The sequence below is a fragment of the Peromyscus eremicus genome, chromosome 16_21, assembly GCF_949786415.1.
Source record: "Peromyscus eremicus chromosome 16_21, PerEre_H2_v1, whole genome shotgun sequence".
NCBI classification, from domain to species: domain Eukaryota; kingdom Metazoa; phylum Chordata; class Mammalia; order Rodentia; family Cricetidae; genus Peromyscus; species Peromyscus eremicus.
This window is the reverse complement of record NC_081432.1, coordinates 59,781,139-59,809,124: the sequence shown is the minus strand read 5'-3', so window position 1 is coordinate 59,809,124 and position 27,986 is coordinate 59,781,139. Positions and strand designations below refer to the sequence as shown.

General features: G+C 51.5%; 1 protein-coding gene across 1 annotated transcript; it reads left to right on the top strand.

Moving 5' to 3' along the window:
• Nucleotides 1-743: 743 nt before the first annotated feature.
• On the top strand, nucleotides 744-27,396 carry Tjap1 (tight junction associated protein 1). Its single transcript, XM_059281552.1, has 11 exons — nucleotides 744-1,013; nucleotides 12,452-12,581; nucleotides 19,832-19,929; nucleotides 21,130-21,256; nucleotides 22,730-22,758; nucleotides 23,591-23,752; nucleotides 23,930-23,996; nucleotides 24,190-24,219; nucleotides 24,903-25,010; nucleotides 25,087-25,170; nucleotides 25,715-27,396. The coding sequence occupies exons 4-11, from the start codon at nucleotides 21,158-21,160 to the stop codon at nucleotides 26,801-26,803; spliced, it is 1,668 nt and encodes a 555-aa protein (XP_059137535.1). The 5' UTR covers nucleotides 744-1,013; nucleotides 12,452-12,581; nucleotides 19,832-19,929; nucleotides 21,130-21,157; the 3' UTR covers nucleotides 26,804-27,396.
• The last annotated feature ends 590 nt before the right edge of the window (nucleotides 27,397-27,986 follow it).

The following is a 27,986-nucleotide window of genomic DNA, read 5'->3' as shown; positions in this document are numbered from 1 at the left end:
GGGGGTGGGGGGGATGGGGGGGTGGGTGGGAGGTGGAGAGGTTGGCGGTGTGTTGGTATTTTTCTTGGGATGAGGGGCATCTCCTACTGTATTTTTGAGCGGTGTTCCCCAGTTTTCCCACAGTGACAGTCTTTCCCCCCTTTCCCGCGATTTTGCCCTACTCCCGACATCACCTTCTTCCTTCCCCTCCGCCAGGTCTCGGACATCTGCTTGGAGGAAACTCCCACCCCGCACCGCGCATCACCAGGAGTCCCAGTTCTTCGGCCCGAGGCCCCGCCCCAGGCCCCGCCCCAGGCCCCGCCCCCGATGACGCGCGGCGCCGGGTGCGTGGGGATTCCCGCGGCCCGGGGCCCTACCCGGCCTGCCCCGCGGCAAGATGGCGGCCTGAAGACTCGGCCCCGGCGGAAAGTTTGTTGTGGGATTTTGAGTAGGCGAGCTGGGAGGCGAGATGTGGGGGGACTGCGGGACCCTGGCATGGAGCAGGGATGGAGGGAGGGACCAGCTCCGAGGTGGAGGATGGAGGAGGGTGGGAGGCGAAAAGAAAAAAAAAAAACAACCAACACCGATGGGGGCGGAGGGCAGGGGGCCTGTAATCCTGTGGCTGCCCTAGGGGAGGAGATGGGGCGAGGGGGAGGGGAGCCAGAAGTGGGTGTGGTTCGCAGTCCGGAGAAGCAATCACTCGCGAATTGAAAAAGAATTACTTCTCCAAGAGTAAAGAAACCTGGGGTTTGGGACTCCCTCAGGCCAGTGGGAAGGGAAAGGGCTCTTGTAGTTGCGGTCGGGAAGGATTGGGAGAGAGATCGATCTGGAGTTTGCAGGGCGGGTCTCCCAAGGAGCGGACCGAAGGCAGTCAAATGACCCTCTGCCAAGCTTAGGTCAGCCTTTCCATAGCTCCTGTAGCAACATCTGTCCCGTTTCAGCTGAAGACCCAGGGGCCCCAGGGTCTGGAAGAAACCACACTGCCCGCCTGGAAAGAAGAGGTAGCGACTTACCCCAGCCCAACCCCAGAGCGGGTAAGATGGTCTCCAAAGACAGGTTTCTGAGTGGCATTCTCCCTGGGAGAGGATCCATGGGCTTGGAGGGTCAGTTAATATGAGAAAGTTGCTCTTCTAGAGAGTTTGTCTGTTGACTGTGATCCTTAAAGTTGGTGTTTTGGTTAGATTGCTGGCTCCCTCTTGGGAGTTGGTGTAGAATTGAGTTTTGTTTGCCTTCATCTGTATAAGCAACTCGGGGCAAAGAACAAGCTAGAAGTATTTTAACACATTCCCGTCACAAAGCAGTTTCCCACTTGTGCACCATATCTTCTTCCATTTCCCCCTCACACCATCAGTTTGACATTCTGCCTGGAAGTAGACCTTTTGCGGGTGACATGATAGAGTTATAAGAAAGCAAATTTCTGATGGGGTTCACTGAGGTTGAGGTCTTTTTATGGGCAACTCCCAAATGTCCCAAAAGCTGCATGTCTGCTTTTCCGTTTTTCTTTTGGTAAGCAAAGTTCACTAGTGTTCCTGGGGTGTGGCCTGGGGGAGCTGTGTCCCCAGGTGAGCGGAAGAGGGTAGGAATAGGAAGAAACCCAGATGAGCTTACATAGTAAGGGGTCAGTGTGACTTGGAGAAAGTTTAGGTTACTCTGTATCCTTGAGACCCCTGATAAAATGTTACTTTGCAGTTGGACCAGTGAGATAAAGGCAAGAAAAATTATGGACTTGCCCCCTCTTCTGTTAACTTTCTCTTCAGCCGTCAAATCACATTTAAAAAGAAAACAATAATCGTTTTAGCTGCTCAGAGGAATCATGGCCTTCCGCACAGTGGACCCGCTGCTGGAGAGAAAGGACTGAAGGCAGAGTACAAGTACGGTCCTCACCGCTACTGTCCTGGGCAGACACAGAGTTGTTGTTGTTGTTAGTGGGTTTTTTTGTTTTTGAGACAGGGTTTCACTGTGTATCCCTAGCTGTCCTGGAACTTGCTCTGTAGACCAGGCTGGCCTCAAACTCACAGAGATCCACCTGCTTCTGCCTCCCGAGTGCTGGGATTTGTTTTTGAATCACTGTGTAGCCCTGGCTGGCTTAGAACTCTTTATGTAGACAAGGCTGACCTTGAACTCATAGATATATGGGTCTCTGCCTCTTAAATGCTGGGTTTAAAGGTGTGGAACATTATGCCTGGCTTAAGTAGTTAATATTATTAAATATTTATTTTAATTAAAATATTTATTTCTATTTTATGTTTATGAGCGCTTTGCCTGCACATATGTTTATGTACCGCATGTGTGCCTGGTGCCCTTGGAGGCCAGAAGAGGGTGTCAAATCCCTTGGAACTGGAGTTACAGATGGTTGTAAGATGCCATGTAGGTGCTGAGAATTAAACCCACGTCTTCTAGAAGAACAACCAGTGCCCTTAACTGCTAAGTCGTTTTTCCAGCCCCTATTTATTTGTTTTTTATATATTTATGTTTACCTGAGTGTATGTGCACCATGTGTGTGCAGGAGCTCTCAGAGGTCAGAAGAGGGCATCAGATCCCCTGGATTTACAAGCAGATGTGAGCTGCTGTGTGGGTGCTGGGAATTGAACTTGGGTCTTCTACAAGAGCAGTGTATACGCTGAACTGCTGAGCCATCTCTCCAGTCCCCAGTTAGTTTGTTTTTTTGAAGATAGTCTCACTTTGGTTCTGTCTGGCCTGGAACCCACTCAGGTTGGTCCTGAACTTGTGACGGCTCTTTTTCTAACTCATGTTCCTCCTCCCAGTTACTGGGATTATAGACATGAGTGACTGTGACCAGCTTGTGTTTGTTTGTTTGTTTTTCCCTCTCTTTTTTTCTTTTCTTTTTTGAGGTAGTTTTATAGGCTAGACTTAGACTTTTGGGCTCAAGTGATCCATCTCAGCTACTCAAGTAGCTGAATGTATAGGAGTACAGCTGTGTGCCCAGTGGGATCAGGTTTCATAGTGGAGTCTATTTTGGGACCTGCGTCTGTGTGATGATTGAACTGGAAGGTCTGGCATGATCTAGAAACTCACTAATCCTGTCTTGTTCATTGCACATGCACTCTCACCACCAGAAGTTTACTCCAGATGGGACACCTTCAATCAGTGTCACTAGTCTGGCCTCAGTGTTTCCGGGAACCTGAAGATCTGATGAGATTTAGCTGTAAATTCATTTCTGGAGGTTTGGGAACCTTTTTTTTTTCCCCTGAGGAGAATTTGTGTATGTGAGTCCTTGGGAATTGTAATCAGCTAGAACTGTAGAACTACACACACCTGTAGTCCTAGCACTCCGAAGGCTAAGGAAAGAGGATTGGTAGTTTGAGGCCAGCCTTGTCTACATAGACCCTGTTTCCAAGAAAGGACGGGCGAGAGATGAAAAAAGAACACCTTGTTGAGTGGCTAAAAGAATTGAAGCTGGTATACGCTAGTAACTTTAGCATTTGAGAAATGAGGCAGGAGGATCAGGAGTTCAGGACCATCCTCAAGTTACATATTTCACCTGTTTCAGAAACAAAACAAAAGAATTAAAACCGACGCAGAGAGCCAGGTTGCTAGTTGGATCTGACTGTTGTATTTGACCTTAATTGCATAGCTCTGTGCACCTCAGTTTCTCATTGCTCAGAGGGGACAGTGAGGGCACCTATCTCACAGGGTTCTTGTAAAAGTTCATACGTTAATGTGCTTCGATTCTATCTGATACTTGATAAGTATTGTTATGCCCATCAGATCTCAGTACTGCCCTATGCCCCATGGTTGGCCCTGTGATTTCTGGAGGATTAGTACTGGTGGGCTGCTGGCCCGATGCTACAAAGATGCAGTGCAGCCTTTTGATAATCTAAATTAAGATTATCAAAATTATCTTTTTTTAGACAGCTGTCTAAATTAAGCTGTTTAAAGTGATGCTAAGATGCTATGACGTGGGCGGTGGTAGAGCACACCTTTAATCCCAGCACTTGGGAGGCAGAGGCAGGTGGATCAGTGAGTTCGAAGCCAGCCTGGTCTACAGAGAGAGTTTCAGGACAGCTAGAGCTATACAGAGAAACCCTGTCTTGAAAAACCCAAAAAAGGAAAGAAAAAAAAAAAGATGCTATGAAGCTGGAAGTTTTGTATTTGCTGTTGAGCAGTAATAATAGTGAATATTAGGGACATTCTCTGTGTTTGATGTTGTTGGAAGCTCTTTGTATGCACTAGCTACCTTTTTTGGTAACAGCTGTATGAAGAAGATACTATCCTATTTTACAGATGAAGAAATGAAGTAGAGTGGTTGTCGTTTATTCAAAGGTCCCCAGTTAGTAAGCAGCAGAGCCCTATAGAATGTGAACTCAGGATACCTGGCTCAGCAGTTAAATGAGTTGATTTGCTTTTAAATTTAATCTTTTTTTTTTTTTTTTTTTTTTCAAAGTAGGGTTTTTCTGTGTAGCCTTGGTTATCCTGGAACTCGCTCTGTAGACCAGGCTGGCTTTGAACTCACAGAGATCCTCCTGCCTCTGCCTCCCAAGTGCTGGGATTGAAGCTGTGTTCCACCACCACCCAGCAAATTTAATTAATTTTTTAAAAAATTTATTTTGGGGCTAGGCATAGAGGTGTACACCTTTATTCCTAGTACTCAAGAGGGAGAGGCAGTTGGATCTCTGAATTTGAGGTCAGTCTGGTCTACTTAGCAAGTTCCAGACCAGCCAGGGCTGCATAGTGAGACTCTGACTGAGGAAAAAAAGTTATCATTACTATTTAAAAAATATATTTATTTTATTTTTAATCGTGTGTGTGTGTGTGTGTGTGTAAGTGTGTAAGTGTGTAAGTATGGGTGTGTGCGTGTGACTGCAGATGCCCTTGGAAGGTGGAAGTATAGTATCCCCCAGGATTAGAGTTACACATGCTGTGAACCACCTGATGTGGGCTCTGGGAATTGAACTTGAGTCCTCTGAGTACATGCTCCTAACTGCTGAGATAGCTCTCTAGTCTCCTCCCTACCCAAATATTTGTATGAATGTGAAGTTACTGGTTTTTTTTGTGGCCCAGCTTGCCACAGCATTCTGAACACCTCGTTGTTCTGTGGTTCTAGAACCTTGGAGTTCACATAGCTAGGCATGTGCCCTACCACTGGACTGAATCCACAACACTTCCGGGCTTCAGATAATCCTCCTGCCTCAGCTTCCAGAGTGGTGCAGTTAACTTTTAAATAGACCCAGAGGCGAGCTGCAGCTCTTGCTTGTTTGTGTGGTTGGTTAGAGGTACACCCATGGGAAACATGTCTTTTCTGGAACCCAGCACTTCATCTCAGGCCTCTGTTTACTCTTAGAAAGAATACATAAGGCGGAGGAAGTGCTCAGGAAGCCCACTGTGCCGTGTTGGCCAGACCCGTTCTCTCCTTTCAGGATTCAGTTTGGTGACTACCCATTGCAAAGTGACATTGGGATCTATTATAACTCAGGCATGGCAGTGCCCCTGGCCAGAGACAGACATGAGGATGGCCTTGGGAGTCCAGGCTAGCCAGGGCTACGTACCAAACCTATTTTCAAAACAGCACAGCACTCGAAGCATGCTCTAAGAGGGATGTGTTCCTTTGTGTCAATGTAGACGTAAACATTAAGGCTGTCATTTGGTTTTGATCACTGACACGAGGAGATAAAGTAGTCACAGTATTAAATTCATAGTCTGTATGTACTCATTCTTTTCAAAGTAGCAGCCTACGCAGAGGAAAAGATAGGTGGCATTTTAAATAGCTTCTTCCTCTCACATTTGGTGAAAGTGGAAAACAGATGTTCCTACCCTGAAGCTGTGCTGCCTGGTGCAGGGTGTCAGTGAGTCTCCGTTCCGGGCAGGGGCAGCCCACAGCCTGAGGGCGGAGGCCAGCTTCAGGTTTGACTGCCTGGCTCTTCTCTGAGTCATGGCCTGTCTATTTAACACACCCTCAGGGCCATCTTTTTCTTCAGTGACTCTCCAGCCTGCCAGTGGGCACGTGCCTGGTGTATAACCGGATTTGAGGGGACTTGGAGGCCCAGGTCTGTGGACTCTCCCTGAGACATCTGGCCTGGCCCCATCATGAACTTTCCTGTCTGTTGTGGTACCTGGCATTCTTGTGCCCCTCCCCCGTTGTCTAGAAGCCACAGGTCCCAGGGTAGCATACTTTGCCTTGATTTGATTTGTGCAGGAGTCAAACATGCTGCAACTCGTTCTCTTAACGGAGTGCACCTTTGTGTTGTAGTAGAAATCTGTGACTTGCTGCCTTCGGGTTCCATCTTAGCAAGTAACCAGGCTGCCGGTGAAGGTAGGAGGGTTTTGAACCAGTCCTCCTGTCTTACTGTTGTTTAAATTAGTTTTCTCTTGAAATGCCCATATTTGAGCATTAAACGTTGAAATCTCATCCCTTTATTGCCTTCTCACCAGATTTAAAGAACCCCCTGATAAGCTGGGTCTATGTGCTTTTATTTTTTCTGTGTGCTTGATAGGCTTTTATTTTTTCTAAAGATTTTTATTTTGTTTTGTTTTTCGAGGCAGGGTTTCTCTGTGTAGTCCTGGCACTTGCTCTGTAGACCAGGCTAGCCTTGAACTCAGAGATCTGCCTGCCTCTGCCTCCCGAGTGCTAAGATTAAAGTTATGTGCCACCACCTCCTGATTAAAGAGTTTTTTTTTTTTTTTCAGTTATGTGTATGTGTGGTTATATGCACATGAATGTAGATACCCACAGAGATCAGAAGAGGGCATCATGCTTTTTTATTTTGTTTTATTTATTTCTTTATTTTTGAGGCAAGGTCTCCCTGTGCAGCATTGTCTTGCCTGGAGCTCGGAGACATCTGCCAGTCATGCCCCCAGTGTGTTGGCATTGAGGCATGTGCTACATACAACCTCCTGGGAGACAGTTTCTCAGCAGCCGTCTGGACTTAACTCAGTTTTTCGAGCTTCTAGGCTTATATTCCTGGACACCTCTCCTCGCTCCCTTCAGATCTTGTCTTTAATGCCCCTTTCTTTCGGACTCCGTCTCTCTTTATCTTCTGGGCTTGAGTCTAATACTGTATTTGCCTATTTTGTTTTGTCTGACTCTCACAGGATTTTAAGTGTCCTGAGATCAAGGACTTGTCGCATTTACTTTCGTATTCCCAGCACTTGGGGTAGTGTGAGTGTTTAAAATGCTGAGGCGCATTAGAATGAACGAGGTATGGCAGGCATTCTCTCCCTGCGTCCAGCTAGCCTCTGCCCTAGCAAGCATGAGGGCAAACCCGTACCCAAGCACTCAGGTACCAAGGCACATTTGAGTTCCAGAATCCTGTCTCTAAAAAAACCAAACCCGGCCTGTGCCTTTGGAAATGCTGTGGTTCTCCCTTATCTCATTTCAGGGTTATCCTTTCTAGCTTGGCGTGCAGAAAAGCACTTGGCGCTCTGGCCCTTGTCCTGGTTTGTTTTCTGTTGCTGTGATAAACACTGCTCTTCCAGAGGACGTAGGCTCAATTCCTTCACCCACATGACAGCTTACAACTGTCTGTAACTCCAGTTCCAGGGGACCTCACAGGCACGCACACCAGTGCACATTAAAAAAAAATGCTGAGTGGTGGTGGTGAGTACCTTTAATCTCAGCACTGGGTGGTAGAGGGGCAGAGGCAGGTGGAGTTCAAGGCCAACCTGGTCTACAGCGTGAGTTCCGGAACAGCCAGAGCTGTTAAACAGATAAACCCTGCCTCAGAAAACGAACAGACAAACAAAAAAACCCACACTGTCCAAAAGTGACTTGGGAAGGAAAGGGTTTTTTCACTTACACTTCATGTTACAATCCATCATTGAGGATGCCAGAGCAAGAACCAAAGCAGAGATCATGGAGGGGCCAATTCATACTATGGTTTGATCCATAGCTTGGTCATTCTGCTGTCCATAGTGGGCTGGGCCCTTCTGTATCATTTATTAATCAAGAAAGTGGTCCCAATTTTCCTTAATTGCGGGTCCCTCTTTGCAGATGACTAGCTTGTGTAAAGTTGGCACAGACAGACCAGTACAGCCCTTTAGACTGCGTCACTGCCATACTACTCCCACTGTCCTGGTCCTCCCTCCTGCTCCCTCCCTGCTGTAGTCGTCCCCTCACTTAGCTCCTCTGACCTGGCCACTGCACTCAGTCCATAGTGTCTCCACACCAGGACCTGACTTCTTTGGCACGTCTATGAGAAGCTTTCTCCCCACCCCTTTAAAAAACAACCACCACCACCACCACGAAACAGGGTCTTGCTGTGTAGCCCAGAGTGACTTCACACTTGTCGTCTTCCTTCTCTCTCCGGAACACCTGGATTGTAGGTCAGGTCTCCACTGCCATGCCTGGTGCATGCCTGCCTTCTCTCCTTTCCAAACTGTAAGCCTCTGGGTCTTTGTTAGAACCTCTTTTCCAGTGCTCAGTATGTTGTGGTGAGTGCACTCTGTTGGCCATGTGTGGGGACAGCTCCGCCCGGTTGGAAGGATTTGGTGCAGTGAGTGCTGGGAGCTGTGTGAGTGGCTGTGCTTTTGGAGCCGGATGGGCTTGTTTTCAGGTAGGACTGTGTCAGCTGTGCAGTGTTGACAAGTTTCTTTACCTGTAGGAGTCTTGGTCTCATTCTCTACGAAATGGGAGTGCTGTGGTTTTTTGTTTATTTGTTTTGATTTTCCAGAGTATTGAACTTTAGAGACAGTGAGATCACAACACATAGCATGGTTCTTGGCATGTGAAAGACAGTCCTTAAATATTTGTTGAATCTCAGTTTTGAGACTCTATGGATAAGGACTTTTTTTTTTAATTTATTTATTATGTATACAGAAGAGGGCGCCAGATCTCGTTACAGATGGTTGTGAGCCACCATGTGGGTGCTGGGAATTGAACTCAGGACCTCTGGAAGAGCAGTCAGTGCTCTTAACCGCTGAGCCATCTCTCCAGTCCCCCCCCTTTTTTTTTTTTTTTTTTTTAATTCAAGCTAGAGTAAGCTTTTTGATTTCTGTCAAGAAGCCAGGAACATTTTTGAGTAGGGAGTAAAATGGAGGTGTCTCCTTTCTTACGATGAAGCAGTAGTGAGGACTCCAGCATGAGGAGGGGAGCACCGTCAGAGAGCAGCTGTGAAAGTCAGATTGCAGCGCTGCTCCTGTCTTGGGCTGCAGAGACCTTGGTGGACCACCGTGTGACTGCTGGCTTCCCCAGTCCTGGGGAGGTGACCTCTCCCGTGTGTGACCAGTGGATAGTGGGTGGTAATCACTAGAGAGAAGGTTACATACAGCCAGTGACCAGAGGGAGTATGTCTTTTAGTCAGGTTTACCATGTTGTGATGATACACCATGACCAAAGCAACTTGGGGAGGAAAGGGTTTATTTGCCTTACTCTTCCACATCATTGTTCATCATCAAAGGAAGTCAGGACAGGAACCCAAACAGGGCAGGAACCTGGAGACAGGAGCTGATGTGGGGGCCACAAAGGGGTGCTACTCACTGGCTTGTTCCCCATGGCTTGCTCAGCCTGCTTTCTTACAGAACCCAGGATAACTAGCCCAGGGGTGGAACCACCCACATATCTTTGGCTCTCCCCCATCAATCACTAACAAAGAAAATGCCCTACAGGCTTACCTGCACCTCAATCTTATAGAGGCATCTTCTTAATTGAGGCTCTCTCCTCTCTGATGACTCCAGCTTGTGTCAAGTTGACAAGCCAGTCAGCACAGAGTGCTTTGGGACCCCGGAGGGATGTGTGCAGGCACTGAATAAGCCAGACTTCAGGCCCCCTGTGGTCTTGTGCCACGGCTCCCCTGATGCTCTCCCTGAATTTAGGGCTGTGGCTGAGTCATCATCTATTGTTTGCATTTTCCTTTCCACTGTAGTGATGGGAACAGTCTTTAAGATGCCAGTTCTCAACAGATGCCACGGGAATTTGTTTCTAGAAGTCAGGATCTCTTCAGCCATGCAAGGCACTCCAGCATGAATCTGCAGTCAGATCAGGAAGAGCTTCCAGTTCTCTGAAGAGCAATGTTGTCTGGCCACAAATCTCTGCCTGAGCTAGTTTCTTGTCCTCAGTGATCTCGAAGCATGTACCACACTGAGTCACTGTTAACCTATCTTCCCTCTGTCAGGGGAAAATCTGAGTCTGAGGCTACTTAGGAGCAAGGTCCTTAGCTGAAGGCAAACATTAAGTAAGTCCCGTGAGAAAGTGCTAAGCATCTCTGGTTGCCGTGTGACCCAGACCATCCTTCCTGAGCAGGCTAAAGCAGATGAGAGCTCTCTGGTACGACTTTTCCAGTTCTTAGTGTTCTGGTGGAAGCTCCACTTCAGCCGCTGGCACCCTGGCATCCATAGACCCAAAGACTCTGGAATGTTCTGGTGGAAGCCCCACCTCTCTGCCCAGACCCTTCCCCTCAGAAAGTCCCACCAAATACTGCTCCTCCCCCAGAGATGCTCAAGACCACTCCCACGGGATATTTAAACTGTCTCCCAGAAAACAGACACAGTCGTTTTTTCAGTCTCCTTTCTGGAGAATCACCCGGGAACGCTTTACCCATTAAACCGGGTTTTTTTCTAATTCAGTCTGATTTGGTCTGATTGGATTGCTTCGTTGGCAGAGAGGCTTATCGGGGTGCAAAAAACTTTTCACTTAGGACTTTTTTTTTTCCTTTTCAGACAAAATCTCACTCTGAAGCCCAGGCTAGATTGGATCTAGTATTTTTTTTTTTTTTTACTTTTTTGAGACAAGGTTAGTTCAGGCTAGCCTCCAGCTTTCAATCCTCCTTCCTCAGACTCTGTGCTGGGATTTTGGGCATCTACCATCACTCCCAGTGTTCTGTTCTTTTCTTTGCTTGTTTGAGACAGAGCTTTTCTGTGTAGCCGTAGCTGTCCCGGAACTCACTATGTAGACCCAGCTGGCCTTGAACTCACAGAGATCCAGCCACCTCTGCCCCCTGAGTGCTGGGGTTAAGGCGAGTGCTGCCACAGCACACCTGCTGTTTTCCTTTAGAAGGCTAAGCAGCTAAGCTAACTGTGGGTAAGGGTTCTGAGGGCCGTCCGTCAGTGGGCAGGCTTTCCTCCTCGTCTGTAGGGAGTTAGGGGTTGTCTAGACCAGCGTTCTCAGTCTGTGAGTCGAGACTCTTCTGGGGGTCAAACAACCCTTTCATGGGTGTTATCTAAGACCATTGGACAAGACAGATGTTTACATTACAGTTCATAACACTGGCAAAATTACAGTTACGAAGTAGCAACAGAAATCATTTTATGGTTGGGGTCCCCACAACATGAGGAGCTGTGTTAAAGGGTCGCAGTGTCAGGAAGGGTGAGAACCACTGCTCTAGACCACACAGTCACATACAGGCTTTTTTAAGCTTTGGGGACAGTAGGCAGAGCAATATGGCGATCTCAGTAAGTGGGCAATTCAGGAATCCATTGGCACTTTCTTGTGGTGCCGTATTGGGGAATAAATCCAGGGTCTAACACATGCTAAGTAAGTACTCTACTACTGAGCCATATCCTCAGCACACATTCCCCCTCCCCCTTTTTTTTAAATTTTGAGACAGAGTCTCAGTTGCCCAGGCTAGTCTTGAACTCGTCACCCTCCTGCTTCAGTGTCCTGGGCAACTGGGCTGACTGCTAGACCCTCATGGGGGCAGCATGGAGGCGGTACTTCCCATTTTGCTCATCACTGCTCTGCCTGCAGGGCTTCTCAAGCAGGGCTGGGTAGCTTTCTGCTCTTTCTTGATATGTTGGAAGCGAATTTCCGGTCCTGCTGCCCCAGGGGACCCATCTTGTCAGATTCCAGTGTTGTGGTGGCACTGACTTCCAGGTCTCTAAGCTGGAACATAGCACGTCCCCCAGGATGTTTCTGGAGGCGTTGGGAAGGTGGTGGTGCTTCTCCTGGCTTGCTGTATTGGGAGGACTAGGACTCTGAGAGGGTGGAAGAGCCTCTGTTGGAGGCTGGGGAGCCTGGCTGGCTTTCATCTGCACTTTCTGGGGTCCTCTGAGGGCTCCCTGGGAAGCCATCTGTCTGGCCTTGTGGAAACTGTGAGGTGGCAGTGTGCCACCTTTCCCTGAGTGGCCCAGCTCTGGGCTAGGTTGCACACTGCTCCATTATACTGTGCATTCTGAAGCAGCTCTTGTCACAGCCTTTGACCCCCACAGTCTCTTAGAGTTCTTTCCCTCGGAGTCTGTGGGCATAGGCCTGGCTGGGTGGCAGCTGCAGCTGTGGGCGGGTTGGTTCTTACAAGCCAGTGTTCAGAGTCCTGGTGCAGCCTGGCAGCAGTGTTTGGGAACTAGAGAGACTGGGAGCGTTCCACAATAGCTGCCTTCTCTTGGCCAACCAGAGAGCCTTGTTGTATGGGTCAGTAAGCTGGACTCACTGTTGGCAAGGTGGAGTGTTGGTCTCTCCAGGAGTGCTTTCTGGTGGTGGAAAGCCCCTGAGTCCCACAGTAAGTTGGAGGTACTTTCCTGGACGAGAGTACAGTGTAGTCCTGAGGGATCCTGCAGCTTGGTCTTCTGTGCTCTCTCTTTGCAGCTCCAGAGCTGGGCTGCTCACACACCCAGCTGTCTGTTTATATGGAGTGCCTGGAGGGCGTCTGCCATGAGTCTGTTGCTAACACCACTAACCAGGAGAGCTGGCTGGCTGGCGAGAAGACACTAACCCTGTGAGTCTGACTCTGGCTAGCTAACCTGCCCTGGGGTGCCACCAGAAGTGTGCTTCCTCCTGTGTTCTCTCCAGGCTGCCTGCCTCTTTCCCTCAGCCTTGCTCCCTCTGCCTTCTGGGCCCCTGCCTTTCCTCTTTTCCATGATGTGGGCGGGATATACCTCCTTTGTCTTAGTTACTTGTCTGTTGCTGTGTGAAACACCAAGACAACTTAGAAAAGAAAGCCTTGAACTTGGCTTAGAGTTGCAGAGGGTTGAGTCTGACGACAGAGGGAGAGAACAGCTGAGAGGGGGAGAGAGACAGAAACAGACCAGCACACAGAGACAGACACTAGGAATGCTGGGAGTCACATGAAACCACAAAGCCCACCCCAGTGGACAAGGCCACACCTCCACTCCTTCACAAACTGGGGTCTAAGCATTCAGGTGTGTGAGTCTAAGGGGCCGGTCTCATTCAAACCACCCCCCCCTTCATGGTCAGAAGAGAGATGGCCTGCTGCAGGACTTATCTGCCTCTCCCCTTCTTCCATAGCAACACCTCAGTCCCCCACAAACAAATTGATTCCTGTGCTTTTAGCGACAAGGAGTTGAAGACTCTCCTCCCTCTGTTCCCACTTCTTTGCTCAGAGACAGGAAGAGGAGGATAGGAATACGCCTTCCAGACCCCAGATAGTTTTCCTCCCTCTGTCAAGAGGGTGAATGAATGTGGATGGTTCCACCATTATTCTCACTCAGAATAGGAAGTTTGGTTATCACCCCCCACCTCACCCCCACCCCCGAGACAGGGTTTCTCTATGTAGCCCTGGTTTTCCTGGAATTCCCTCTGTAGACCAGACTGAGATCCACCTGCCTCCTCCTCCTGAGGGCTGGGATTAAAGTCATGCACCATCACTGCCCAGCTAGGTTCTCTTCTTGGTTGGGAGAGTGAGGCTTACCTTGGCCTGGGTCAGAGAGAGGAGTAAGCTGAATGCCAGATTCAGGGATCTGTGTAATGATGTTGTTCCCGCTGGTCACCATTGCTCTGGGAGGTGGAGTTTGGTCTCTTACTGTTTCCACTCAGTGTCATGCGGACTTTAACCGAGAACTGGGAAGGGCGCCTCAATGAGAAGAGGCAGGACCTTGGATTCCTTAGGCGTAGGAAGGGTCCTGGCCTTTCCTGGAGATTGGTGAGTTTTGCCTGGCATGGAGAAGCTGCTACCCTAGGCCCTTTCTTCCATCTTTGGAACAGAGAAGGGACGTCTGACAATCCCAAGAAGATCAGTTGCCTTGTTCTCTGGTGGTCCAACAAGTAGCTCTTTACATAAACTGTGTCTCCAGGCTTTGAAGGTGAGGCTGGCCTGGAGCCTTGAGACTTGCAAGCCCTCCAGGCCGATTCTGTTCCTGTTGGCTGAGAGGGAGAAGGCAGGGACCTTACTACAGTGTGGGAAGGGTGTGTGTGAATATGAGGGACATAGTTGCTTCCAGGCTCCCTAAGAATGTAGGGAGTTAGCAAGCTGAAGGCGGTTTGGGCCTGGCTCTGACTAGAAAAGCGAAAAGGAAGCCTGGCCAGAGGTGCTGCTTTTCTCTTCCTTCAGAGAGTCTGCTGTCAGGTGAGGCCGTGGACTTGGACATCTCTGGCACTCCTTTGGTGGGGAGGTTTGGTTTGCCTGGATCAGCATCAGGGGTTTTTCAAACTCTTCATTCCTGTCAAGTGTTTGCTGGGTGAGAGGCCAAGTGGGTAGACACGGTGTTTGTTCAGGTGGGGAACCAGGGAGTTCTCACAGGTCACCCGCGCTGGTTCTGAGGCTTCATGATGACTGTGCTTAGCATGATTCTCTCCCTTTGGGGCCTTCAGCTTAGTGTAGGGGGCAGGTGAAGGTTAGAGACAGCTTATCCCAAGAGGGTGAGGTTGCACTTGCCCAGAGGCAGGTATCGCTCTTGGAGGGGCGGCAGGGCTGGTCTGGGCACAGACTGGCATCTCCTACCCTAGTCATCAGCTCAGAGCAGCATCTTTGCCCAGGCCCCACCCTGTGAGCCGCTGGCTGCCTGCCTGCCTGCCACGCGCCCAGGATTGCTGAGGGCTTTGCTCATGTACCTCAGAAACAGCTGCATGCCGGAAACTGGGGGCTGAGGCAAAGGAAAGGGGGTGGGGTGCAGTGGGGAAGGCTAAATCAGCCTTGGACTGAGGACTGCTCTCTTTGCAGCAGGCAGAGTCCAGGGCTCTGTTGCAGAGGTGGGATCTTCATGGGCAGTTCTCAGGGCTGCATGGCCGGGCCATTTGCCGTAGGGTTGACCCTTGCAACACAGTGGTTTATGTTAGGACGCTGTCGAGGGAGGCAGAGCCTAGATTTCAGAGGCTTCAGAACCATCTAGGTTTACATGGCAAGCATGTTGTCTACCCCTGTGACGTGCAACTTCCCCAGGTTGCAGAGGTCAGAAACTTGATATCCATGGCATGTGGCTCAGGAAAGTTAAGGCAATACCTTGTTTCCTGTGTGATCAGGATGCTGTGATTTGGGCTGGTGGGGGCTTTCAGAAGGGCTGGTGTTTGTTTTATTACCTATTTATATCCTGCTAGGTTCCCAGGGAATTCAGGCTATACACATAGCTCGGCTGTCTTCTGAGTAGTGCTGGATTTTCCTTTCATTTAGAAAGCAGTAGCATCTCTGTGAGTTCGAGGCCAGCCTGGTCTACAGAGCAAGATCCAGGAAAGGCGCAAAGCTACACAGAGAAACCCTGTCTCGAAAAACCAAAAAAAAAAAAAAAATAGAAAGCAGTAGCAGTTACTAACTTCTCTTGGAGGCATTACGAGGAAAGACTTTAAAGATTCTTGCAGTGTGGGCCCCACCCTGATTCAAAAGGTCGGGTTCATTGACCCTCAAAGTCCCCCACTGACTTAGTTCATTTGTGGCTGTGAGCAGACTTATCAGTAGGGTCATAATAATCTGAGACCAGATAAATGACGTCCTTTCCTGAAGAAGGTCGTGGTGGATAGTAGGGAGATGGTCTAGTTGGCTTGGATGCTGATCAGGGTCAGTGAACTTGTCCATACTGATAGTACAGAAGCTGAGGAGCTGGAGGAGGCTTCTAATGGCGGAAGGCTGACATGAGACAAGACAGAGAGCAACATCCATTTTGAATTCAGTCCTGTTCCCTCTTCTGTACTAGTGATGGAGTGGGGATGCTGACCCTGAGTCCTTGGTAGGCAGAAAGCTGGATGCTTGATCTTGCTGGGCCTTAGGCAGACCTCAGGAGAATGGCAGGAAGAAGTAGGAGAGCATGCCAGGCTCATGGGCTCCTTTCTGTTGCTGCCGTCCCTCGGGAACATTTGCTGGAAGAAGAACAGGGATAGTAGTTAGAGTGAGTCAGGTCTGGGGAGGTTTCTCTTCTCTGTCGATCTCCAGGAGACGGCATCAGTGGCGGATGGCCATACCCCTCCAAAAAGGGGGTAGACATGAGTCCCAGCGCCCGGCTGGAGTGGGGTCCTTTGAGTCACTGACACTAGCTAGCTGCTCGCGGTCAGGTGCCTTGCTCTTATCTACCCGCACTCTGCTCAGCTGCTCATTGGGTTCGCAGTGCAGGCCCTCTGTGCATGCCGAGCCCCATTTCTAATGAAAGTAGACTTTGTTCTCTGAAGGCAGCTAATCGTGCCCCGTGGGCTGTAATCAGGGAGAAGGTATTTAATACAGGGCAGGTGGCAACAGGCGGCCGCATTGACTGGCAGATCGCAACATGGCAATTAGCAAGCTATCACTCTCCTCCCCAGCAGATATGAGGTAGTCTGTCCTCTGAACTGACTTTGAATAGTGAAGAATGAATGCTATGTAGCAAAGGAGGGAGACAGGAAGGTGAGCTAGGATGGGGTGGGGGTGAGGAGAGCCCCTTCTCCTGCTTCAGGGTGTTTGCAGATCAGCAGGTTCATCTGAAGAGCCACAGCCCATGCTGGGTCAGCCAGGGTTCCACCTGGGCACAGCTCTTGGTACAGACTCAGCATACAAGCTGGTAGCCCCCATCCTGAGCCATCTGATCCTGCCTCCTAAGGCCCAGGTAGTTGGGAGTAGAGTTCTTCCTGCTCATTGCCAGATCTTCCTCCAAAAGAGTCAACTTGGCAACTAGAGGCCTTGAGGCCCCACAGGCTGACCTTGACTGTGGCTTGCCCATAGTGGCCCAGGGCGTCTTGTCAGCACAGGGTTACAAGTCTTCCTTGGGCTGAACTCTGGAAAACCTTCAGGTAAAGGAGTGGTCAGTGGTCAGTGGGGACTACAGCTGGTAGCTCAGACTTCCTGGTGAGACTACTTTGATGTTTCTAACTCACCTTTTTATCTTCTCCCAGCTTGGGGGCCTCCAGCTGTTCTTTACTCTACCCTGGTCTGGTCTCTAGTCCAGGACAATGGGTTCTCCAGTGCTGTCCCTTACACGTTGGATCCAGGGCACTCTGTAGATTTTGGGAATTGAAATGAAGGCCCAGGTGTCCCAACATGCCCTGGTATTTATGGACACAGGGCAGGGAGTGGCACCGATCTGCCTTGGGGAGTAGGGTTGGGGAACCCAGAAGGTTCCCTGGTACATTGTCCCTACTTCCCGGGTCTGATAGAGAAGTAACCTTTCCCCCACCTCCCTCCTTAGAGTCCCTGTCTGCATTTACTGTCTCTGTCCTTGTCATACCCACATCATCCCCTGACCCAGCAAACCAGATTGCCTCTAGCCTCAAGGAAACCTGAAAATAAAAACATTTTCATAGCTGCAGCCAGGACTTACTGTCAGGGCAGGGCAGGGCAAGCTCTAGGATGTGGTGCCTCAGTGAGGCAGCTCTACCCATAGATAGAATTACCCAGTACCTGAATGTGTCTGCCCACTGTTCTCCTAAGTGCCCTGGTGCCTAGAAGAGAGTGAGCCTTGGCAGGAACTGGAGCAGGTTAGTAACGGAGAGGCTTGGGTTGGAGGAAAAGGCACACAGGGGACTTGCAGAGTGAAGGGTTCCTCAGCCCTGGGGTAGGAGTGGGGGTGGGAAAGACGGGACAGGACAGGAAGGCCACAGGAAGCTGGCTTGTGTGAGGAGAAGGGAGAAGGCAGCGCTAGCTCTGGGAGCTTTCCCATCATTTTCTAGAAGCTCCACTTCCTGTCTCTCATTTAGTCCATGGCTCTGTCCTACCTTGTTTTCCAGGCGTACACACCCACACAGACACCTTTGAGTGTTAGGGCCTGGGCACCTGCATTGGTTTGGGACTTGTAGGCCCCTCCCTCGGGCCATAGGAGTCCCTACTCCAGGGCCCTCTGGAGGACAGCCACAGAGGACCTGTGGTTTATCTTGTTTGTTCCCCTTGCCCCAGGAATGTGGTGTCCTTTCTGGCCCTCCCAGATTCCTGTGCAGGGAGTCAGCCTGACAGCATGCTGCTTGTGCCCTGTGGGGACACGTTCTGCCTCCTGTCAAAGAGGCGGAGGCTGGCGGCTCACACTTTTGCTACTACACCGAGCTTTCCCTAAACCCAGGCCAGGGACCTTAGAGAGGAGGGAGACTGCTCCTGCTTCCCCACCCTCCTTTGCCCCCACCCTGATGCCCCAGGCCCTGCTGGAATGTGACAGGAGTCATGGCCAGGGCATGTCCCAACAGTAGGAACACATGCTTCAGCCCCCAGCTCTGTTTGGGTTGATGGGGGTGGGAAGAGATTGTTTCTTGTGCTCAGAAAGCCACCTAGGGTTACTATTTCCACTGTTCACCGTGGTGCCTGCTGCCCCCATGCTGCCGCCCAGCTTATTACAGGTGCTTCTCAGAATCCCAAGGAGCTGAGGGGACCTGGCAGGTCACTTGGCTCAGCCATGTGCATAGGTGTAGAGCAGGCTTTTGCAGTGCGGAAGCATGTTACTCAGGCACTTCAGGGTGCCAGAGCAGCCTGGGCCTGGAAACGTGGGTCTTGGCTCCCCAGACTTGGCCTTCCATTTTTTCTATTACATTTACTTTGAGTGTATGTGTGTAGGCACATGCTTGCTGCAGTAAACATGTGGAGGTCAGAGGAGCACCTGTGGGCGTCAGTTCTCCCACCACGTAAGTCCCCGAGATCAAACTTGGGTCAGCGGGCTCGGCAGCAAGCACCTTTGCCTGTGGGGCCATCCTGCCAGCCTACAGTTGTGTTGTATATACTGGCAGCTCTCCACCTCAGCACTGTTGACCTTCGGCCTTGCCAGCTCTTTGTTGTGGTCACTGTCCTGCTCACAGTAGGATGGTTCATCGATGTCCTGGCCTTGACTTACCAGTGGTACCTCCTCCTCTGCAGAGTTTGAAAACTGAAAATGTCTCTAGACATCTGCGATCATCCCTGAGAGAAGCAGGGGCAAACTCACCCCGATTGAGAACCACTGCTCCTAATTGCTGACTTTCGGGTTTGCTGTCTTGGACCTACCTTTGCTCATGGCTTAGTTTAGTGACCTCCACTGTACACAGAAGCGGTCTCTGGGCTTCTTGTGGAACCTTTGTTGGGGCTCTCTCCAGCACCACCGTCCTCTTGCTCCTCTGCTAGACCCTTGGTAGTCTCATTTGCAGCCCCTGTTCCCCCAATTCCCTAGCTGTTGAGACTCTAAGAAGCTCATCTAGGAGATGAGCAGGACAAGTCGGGGGTAGAAATAAGAACAGCACCAGACGCCGGGCGCTGGTGGTGCACACCTTCAATCCCAGCACTCGGGAGGCAGGTGTTGGCAGGTATCTCTGAGTTCAAGGCCAGCCTGGTCTACAAACCGAGTTCCAAGACAGCCAGAGCTGTTACACAAAGAAACCCTGTCTTGAAAAACCAAAAGGAAAAAAAAAGAATAGTACCAGATCTGCCGGGTGGTGGTGGTGCACACCTTTAATCCCAGCACTCAGGAGGCAGAGGCAGAGGCAGGCAGATCTCTGTGCGTTCAAGGCCAGAATGATCTACAGAGTGAGTTTGGGACAGCTAGGGCTACACAGAGAAACCTTGTCTCCAAACAACAAAACCAAAAAAGAGTGGTAGCAGTCCTCTTCCAGAACGGGGTGTGTGGGAAGTTGAGACAGTGAATGTGTGTGTGTGTGGACACAGGCGTTGTCTGGAGAAAGGTGGGTGCTCAGTACTTCAGTTGTAACTTTTTTGAGTTGCCTTCATCTGTGACCCAGGCCACTACCCTGCCTCTGCCGCGTTCCCCCTAAACCCCCGTCCTGTGGGCTCCCTGCTTGCTGCTTTCCGGGAGACTTCCAGGTTGCAAACTGGGCAGGCAGGCGGCTGACACCTGGTGTCCACTTTCTTCCCTTCTCTGGTTTCAGGAGCTCTTGGCTGGAGGAAGTGGAGGGGCCGTGGGATGTGGAGAGCCGAAAGCTAACTCCAGGTCAGCAGAGCAGAGCGCGCTGCCAGCGAACAGACGGTATGTCCTGATGAGGCCCTTGTCCCTACTTGGTTCTCTTCTGGGAGGCCGGCAGGTGAGGTGCTGGGTAGGTGCACTCTTTTAGTGGGAGCTAGTCAAACAAAAGAGTGTGTTTGGGGCCAGATGGGCTTGGCCTTTGTTGGCAGTGTCCAGAGAGTGCTCTCAGCTTGGAGACACTTACCAGGAGCCTGGGTTGGGTCAGTATCCTCAGACTTTTAAGGTTTGTTCACAGTTTATGGAAAGCAAACCTGTGTTTAACTTTACCTAAGTGCTGGGCACTGTTTTGTTTTTGTTGTGAACAGTCTGACTATGTAGCCCAGGCTGGCATCAATTTAGGACTCTCTTTCCTCTGCCTCCCCAGTACTTGGAATTACAAATGTGTTCTGACTTGCCTGAAACTCACTATGTGTAGATCAGGCCTTGCGCTCACAGAGGTCCCCCTGCCTCTGCCTCCTGAGTGCTTTGATCAAAAGTGTGGGCCACTATGCAGCCTAATCTGTCACTGTTCTTTTTTTTGTTTTTTCATGGCTGTCCTGGAACTCGCTCTGTAGCCCAGGCTGCCCTTGAACTCACAGAGATCCGCCTGCGTCTGCCTTCTGATTGATAGGGTTAAAGGCGTGCGCTTCTTCAGAAGAACCCTGTGAACTGGCGCTGCTTTTAGCCTCAGTCTAGAGTTGAGGAGAATCAGTGCTCTTGCAGCTCTCTGTGGCCACAAGTATAGGCTACTCTTGACATTCCCCACCCCACTCTTAGAGCAAGGCCTCTCACCCTGGGCCTGTCTTTCCCACCTGCCTGTTCTCCATTGGATCCTTGCCCTCATCTCCAGCACTGCTCTGATCGATCCTGCATCAGGACTGACTGACACACCAAAGCCCCGCCCTTCTGATGACCCAGCTGTGGCTCAGGCCCGTCTGCCTGGGCACTGTTGCCTGCATCCATCCTGAGTGTCGTTTTTAAATGCTCTGTCCAGGGGCTGCTTAGAATTCTGTTCAGTGTGTGTGTGTGCGTATGCCACCTTACCAGCTATAGAGGTCAGGACAGTTTGTGGGAGTCGATTCTCTCCTTCCATCATGTGGGTTCTGAGGACAAAAGTCAGATTGTCAGGAGCAGTAAGTGCCCTACCCACTGAGCCATTTTAGTGGCCCTTCAGAGCCTCTCCCCACATCTCTGAGCCTTTCTCTCCCTGGCTTCTCTTGGCAGGTAGTCGACCCTGCACCTTCCTTCCAGAATGACCAGTGCTGCCCCTGCTAAGAAACCGTACCGGAAGGCACCTCCAGAGCATCGGGAGCTGCGTCTGGAGATCCCTGTGTCCCCGCTCGAGCAAGAGGTCAGCAAGACTGCGATCTGGCCCTGGCTGGCAGAGGCTGGCTTCTCGGGCCTGAGGTGCTGGTCGTGCATTAGGGCAGGAGAATGACATTGCTGATGGAGCTGTGGCGGTGCCAGTGGGCTGTCTGTGTGCTCCTGTCCCAGGAGCCGTGGTCTTTGAGCTCAGCAGAGTCGTCCCAAACACTGCAGTTCTCCCTGTAACAGCCAGCCCATTGGACTATCCGGGCCCTGGCTGTGCTGAAGGAAAGTCATTCAACCTTGGCCTCTGTAGGGAGCCTAAGGAGGTGGCACTCCAGCTGCTTCCCACCACAGTAGCTCTCCTCCATTGTCCCTCCGAAGTCCGGCCCTTACCCAGCTAACTTGATAACTTCGTACTCTCTGCCAGGAACCATGTTAGGCTTGCTCTTAGGAGGCCTGTGGTCAACTGCCAGACACTCCAGTCTAGTGAGCATGGGTGGTTCCCGAAGCTTCCTGTTAGCCTTCCTCCCACCCCACAGTGCACACAGTCCAGTCTCAGATGCTGAGCGTCAGCTGTGTCCTGGCCTCCTGGGACAGTCTAGGGAGAAAGTGCCACCATTTGTTCATTGCAGCTCAGGGAACATTAGATAAAACTTTCAGGTTTACAAAGAGGGAGCTAAGGTTAAGGGAGGTGAAGCCTTCACCAGTATATTGCTGAGTAGGGTCCAATCCAGTTGTCAGGCTAGAGTCCGTGATCTGAGCTGTTGGCTTCATTGGCTTACTCATGGCCTGCACTTCTAAGGTGCCCCTTCTGCATAGCTTGGGCCTGCTCTGGTTGGCTGGGCTCTGGCGCTTGGGTCATGCCATTGTAAGAGCTTAGGAAAGTTGGGGCAGGGGTTTCAAAGCAAGACACAAAATGGTTTGGTGGTACATATGTATATTGGAAGATGGAGGCAGTGAGGTCAGGAGTTCATGGTCACCTCCAGTTACACAGTGAGTCTGAGTTCAGCCTAGGCTGTATGAGAACCTACAAGCAAACACCAGCCAACCAAAGCCCCATAGTGTTTTGTCCCCAGAGACTCTCCAGCCATTCAGTTCTTCCACCTCATCCTCCAAGGTCCTGATTCTGTCCATCTTCCTCTGTAGGGGCTGAGAGGGCTCTCTCAACTCACAACTTCTATAGTGTGCCTTGACTGACTTCTCTAGAAAGTCTGTGCCATGCTTGTGAGCAGTGGACACCTGAGAGGTGCTCTCTTCTTGGGGAAGAGATGGCATGGGTACCTGGTCACCTATGAAGATGGCTTCAGGATTAAGGGTAGATGTTGGAAGAGGTTCTAGAATGTTCTGGTTGGCATGGGAGAGGGCACTGAAGCTCATCCAGACCTGACTGGGTTTCACCTAGAGCACCGTCAACCTCTTCTGTTACATAGCCCTCTCCAGGGCTGTTTGAAGTGTGAGCCAGCCAGGAGGCCAGTGGCTGGATCTGAGTCTCAGGCTTTTCCTGTTTTTTGTCCAGGGGCCCCTGACTGACGCAGAGAGGATGAAGTGAGTACTGGCTGTCCGTCACTCTCCTGTGCGCTGTGCCCCTTTCGCTTCCTGCTGTAGGCTTTCGGTACTACCAGGTTTCTCCTTATGTCTGGCCTTCTGACATCCAACTTCTGACATTGTGGCACAATGTTGTCACCTACAGTTGTTCATGCTCAAGAACCGTAGACTCGAATTATAAAACAACAAAAATTGCAGAAAAAAATGTTAGTTTTAAGTAAGTTTACAGTTTTTGTGTTGGGGTGTATCCATGCCTTCCTCGCCACACACAGCCCATGGACCACTCATGCTCGGCAGAGGTAAAAGTTGGATGGGGTGTTTTAGGGCTCAGTGTTGTACATGTTCTCCCTGGGAAAGGGTTTTCCTCCATCTGTGGGCCGAGGATGTGCCCTTGCAGAGAGCCCTTGCCCAGCTCCCGGCTCTAGAGAGTGGCCCCCCCTGCCAGCTGCCGCCTTTCTGTCAGCATTTGAGGCCTCCTGGAGAGCAGCAGTGCTGGCCTGGATTCCCAAGAGATTAATAATGGAGAAGCCTGATTGTGAAGTGGGGAAACTGGAGCTGCAAGGCTTGGTGGCCTGCTGGCTTGGGTGGTGACCTTTTGTTCTGACCTAGTCTTCTGCACTGGTGAGGGGCAAAGCGGAATGTTTTACACCATACCCTCTGCTCCCGCCCCATCCCGTCTCCAACCTAGGCCTCTCTTGAGGCCAGAGGGCCTGTGGATAGAGTCCCCCTAGCTAGACTGAAACTGAAGGACACTTGTCTGTCCTGTCCTTCCCCAGACCTGTCTGGCGCTCCACGGTTAGCTGTCTGATGGCTCCCTGTCCCCCCACCCCAGACTTTTGCAGCAGGAGAATGAAGAGCTTCGCCGACGCCTGGCCTCAGCCACCAGACGCACTGAGGCCTTGGAGCGGGAGCTGGAAATAGGACAAGACTGCCTGGAACTGGAGTTAGGCCAGAGCCGTGAGGAGCTGGACAAGTTTAAAGACAAATTCCGCAGGTGTGGGAATAAAGGGCCAGGTATCTCCCCCTTTGTGCGAAGTTAGCTGCAAGAGCCTCAGCTCCCACCTGATTCTGTTTAGAAACCCCGGGCCTTCCCCAGAGTCCCATGTAGAGGACTTGGTGGCCCTGAAGACCAGGATCTTGACCAGGGCTCTCCGCCTTGTGTCCCTTGCAGGCTGCAGCACAGCTACACAGCTTCCCAGCGGACCAACCAGGAGCTCGAGGACAAGCTGCACACACTGGTACTCTGCTGGCAGGACTAGCATCGCAGTGGGCTGTCCTTCACCCTGGGGCTTGGGGAGGGAGGGCATGGCAGTGTTGGGGAGGGGACTGCAGTGTGCTGTGCCAGTCGGGACTGTTAATGCTCACACTGTTTCTCTTCTCTCTTCGTCTCCCCCTCATGCCGCCACCGCTGCTGCTGCATTCTCCTCTCAGGCCTCTCTTAGCCACAGCTGGATTTTTGCAGTTGCGTCTGAGTTTGTGTGTTTTTTTGCCCTGGTTCTGGCCTCCTTGGTCCGTATCAGGGATGGTGGGGCCTTGGCCGTTTCCCTCTGCCCTTGAGCACATCCACTCTTCTCCGTCACTGTGAGGCCCGTTAGCAGTCAGTGCCTCCACCCTGGGAAGGACCAGGATCTGGGGTTCTGCCCCGGCTCTGGCAGAGGTGCTGGTTGACGGCAGCGCTCAGCGCTTTCCCAGCTTCCCAGCTGCAGCGGTAGCAAGCCCAGGCTGTGGGAACACGTTAAGGGAGCTGAAGCTCCCTGAGCCCGTCCAGCTAATCTCATAGACGCCCACTCCTGGCTGATCTCGGAGACAGCTGCTCACACAGGCTTTCGTCCCTGGCTGCAGTTCCTGCCTCTGAGATGTTAGTGCCTTGCCGGGTGCCTAGAGTCCCTTAAGCCCCCGCCAAGGATGGGTAGTTTCTTAGACTGCCTCCGTCCTGGTTCCCATGGCGTTAGGTTCTTCTCAGACAGCTCCTCATGAGCAGCCTGCAGAGCAGGAGAAACGCCGAGTCTCCTCCTGTCTGTCGTCATGTCTGCTGTCTGCCTTGGCTGCCCTAGCACCTGTGGCCTGTGTCTCTGGGCTGGAGGTGGTGGAGGGAGAGGGCTGGCTGGGGTCCGGGCTGGCTTTACCACAAGTCTGTGCTGCAGATCAAGAAGGCTGAGATGGATAGAAAGACCCTGGACTGGGAGATTGTGGAGCTGACTAACAAGCTGCTGGATGCCAAGAATACCATCAATAAGCTGGAGGAGCTCAATGTAGGTGCCCATCCTCGGTGTGGCTACACCTTGCACCGTTGGGCGGACTGGGCTCTAAGCAGGTCTCTGTCTGCAGGAGCGGTACCGGCTGGACTGCAACCTGGCTGTGCAGCTCCTCAAATGCAACAAGTCCCACTTCCGGAACCACAAGCTGGCTGATGTGAGTGACACACCTGCCCGGCACCCTTCCGCCTTTTCAGGACTCTGCCCACTGTGCATCTGTCTCTGCCTTCTACTTCCTCTGACTTCCCTTTCCACTTCCTTCCTCTTGCCCCTGGGTTGCACTTCCTGGGTGCCACTGAGGCCTGTAACTAGTGTTGGAGCTGGCTCTGTTAGTATTTCATAAGGTACTGTTAGCCTTGACACCGAGACAGCCCGTCTGACCCCATCCCTCTCCAAGCCAAGGCTGAGCTGGCCTGCAGACTGGAGGTCTGGAGTGGCTGGCGCTCTCCAAGTCTGGTTTTGGCGTAAGCCGCCTGAGACGGAGGAAAGATGTTTTGGTGTACATAGGTCTTAGCAGTCGAGCTGGTTAACTTCATGTTAAATACAGTACCAGTTGTTTTTTTCTGTGAAGTGAGGTTGTGTAGAAGCTTAAAAGCTGAGTGCACAGGATTAACCAGGACGTGGTGGCTCTTGTTTTTGCTATGAGTCAAGCTATCTTCAGCGGGGCTCATTCATGTCTCGCTCCTCTCCTCTTACCCTAGCTACCCTGTGAGCTACAGGACATGGTCAGGAAACATCTGCGTAGTGGTCAGGAGGCCGCCAGCCCCAGCCCTTCTTCCAGCCTGGCCGCAGGGGCTGTGGTGCCTACCTCAGTCATTGCCCGGGTGTTGGAGAAACCGGAGTCTCTCCTGCTCAATTCAGCCCAGTCAGGCAGTGCTGGACGCCCCTTGGCTGAGGATGTATTCGTGCATGTGGACATGAGTGGGGATGCTCCAGGTGACTCAGCCAGCCCCCCAGCCCCTGGCAGTCCCTCTCCACAACCCAATGGGGAATGCTGCTCTGTGAGTAGTACTACAGGAGGCTCCCCAGAGGAGGAGCTGCCCCTGCCAGCCTTTGAGAAGTTGAGTCCCTACCCTACCCCATCTCCACCACACCCATTGTATCCTGGTCGGAAGGTAATAGAGTTTTCTGAGGATAAGATTCGAATTCCACGCAACAGCCCCCTACCCAACTGTACTTACGCCACTCGGCAGGCCATTTCCCTGAGTCTGGTGGAGGAGCGGAGTGAGCGGGTCCACCGCAGCCCAGTGCCTAGCAATCCTGCCTCAGCCCAAGGCTCACCCCATCACCAACCTAGTCCAGCCCCCTCAGCACTCAGTGCCCCAGCCAGCTCTGCCAGCTCTGAGGAGGACCTGCTGGCCAGCTGGCAGCGAGCATTTGTGGACCGCACCCCGCCTCCCGCTGCTGTGGCCCAGCGCACAGCCTTTGGACGAGATGCACTCCCTGAGCTACAGCTGCATTTCTCCCCGAGCCCTGCGGAGGCCCTACCACCTTCCCCACACCGTGAGAGTGGACTTTCGCTACCAACAGAGCCTGACTCTGCCTTTCCCAGGGAGGAGGAAGAGGAAATGCTGAATCTGCCTGTCAGCCCCGAGGAAGAGCGCCAAAGCCTGCTGCCTGGTAATGAGGGTACAGAGGATGGACCTCACACTTCCCACATTGACAGCAGGGCCTGGCCACTCCCCAGTTCCAGCCGCCCTCAGCGCAGCCCCAAGAGGATGGGGGTGCACCACCTGCACCGCAAGGACAGCCTGACGCAGGCGCAGGAACAGGGCACCCTGCTCAGCTAAGCCCACTGCCTCCCTGCCACCACCTCTCGGGGCTGCATGCGGCTGGCTCCTGAACTCTCTCCTCAGACCTGGGTAGCTCTGTGTCCTATGTGAATGGGGCCCACACCAAATCTTGCAGCTGCATTGGCACCGATTGGTGCCAGCTTGCCTCCTGAGACTTTCTTTTCCTCTTGGAATACTTATTCTCCAAAGGTAGTAAGTCATTTGAGTCCCAAGTCAGTCCAGGCGTTATCACGGGGAGGCGCCCGGCTTCCAGTGTTCTTTTTCCATTCTCCTTTCCTATCCAGGAGCTTTGGTTGTCAGGGGGCGGTATCATTGATACTACTGACCTCCGAGTACTCTTTTCCTCTGCATGAGCTACTCTTTGGCCTGGCCCAGCTGGACCTAGGGACAAGGGTGGACTCACTCAGGGCTCCCCTCAGCTGTTCCTACCGTCCCTTCCAGAGAGAGGGTGGGACTTTAGGGGCCTCGAGCTAGGCTCCAGGTGAGGCCTGGCCCCCTCTTAACCTTGGCTCTAGACTGTTACTCCCAGATTGGGGAAATTTTCACATTAATGACTGTTTTAAAATCAAATAAAACTTATTTTATAGGTATGGCTTCATTTGCCTTAATTGACTTCTCCCTCCCACTATAATCCCTATTCTTGTTTTTATTTTTTTTTTAAAAGATTTACTTATTATGTATACAGCATGTATGACTGTAGGTCAAAAAAGGGCACCAGATCTTATTACAGATGGTTGTGAGCCACCATGTGTTTGCTGGGAATTGAACTCAGGACCTCTGGAAGAGCAGTCAGTGCTCTTAACCTCTGAGCCATCTCTCCAGCTCCTCTTGCTTTTATTTTTAAGATGGCATCTCGTGTAGACCAGGCTGGCCTGGAACTCACAGAACCACTTGCCTCTGCCTCCAGAGTGCTGGGTACCACCATGTACCATGTCTAGCTAACTTTTTGGGGTGTGTGTGTGTGTGTGTGTGTAGTAGCGTGCAGGTGCCCACAAAGGCCAGAGGTTTTGTACCCTGGAGCTGGAGTTACGTGTTAACTGCCGAACACTCTCCAGCACTTACGTATTTCTAGTCCAACGTTTCCTAGACTTTGCCAGAGACCCCCCTTTAGCCCATTCTGCCCGGCTTCCCGTGGCCCAGGCGTGGGGAGGGGGTGCTCGCTCAGGTAACAGAAGGGGTA

Coding starts and splice junctions, on each gene's coding strand:
- Tjap1 (XM_059281552.1), top strand. CDS start 21,158: ATGACCAGTGCTGCCCCTGCTAAGAAACCGTACCGGAAGGCACCTCCA. Junction 23,753..23,929: donor TTTAAAGACAAATTCCGCAG/GTGTGGGAATAA, acceptor TGTCCCTTGCAG/GCTGCAGCACAGCTACACAG. Junction 25,011..25,086: donor ATAAGCTGGAGGAGCTCAAT/GTAGGTGCCCAT, acceptor CTCTGTCTGCAG/GAGCGGTACCGGCTGGACTG.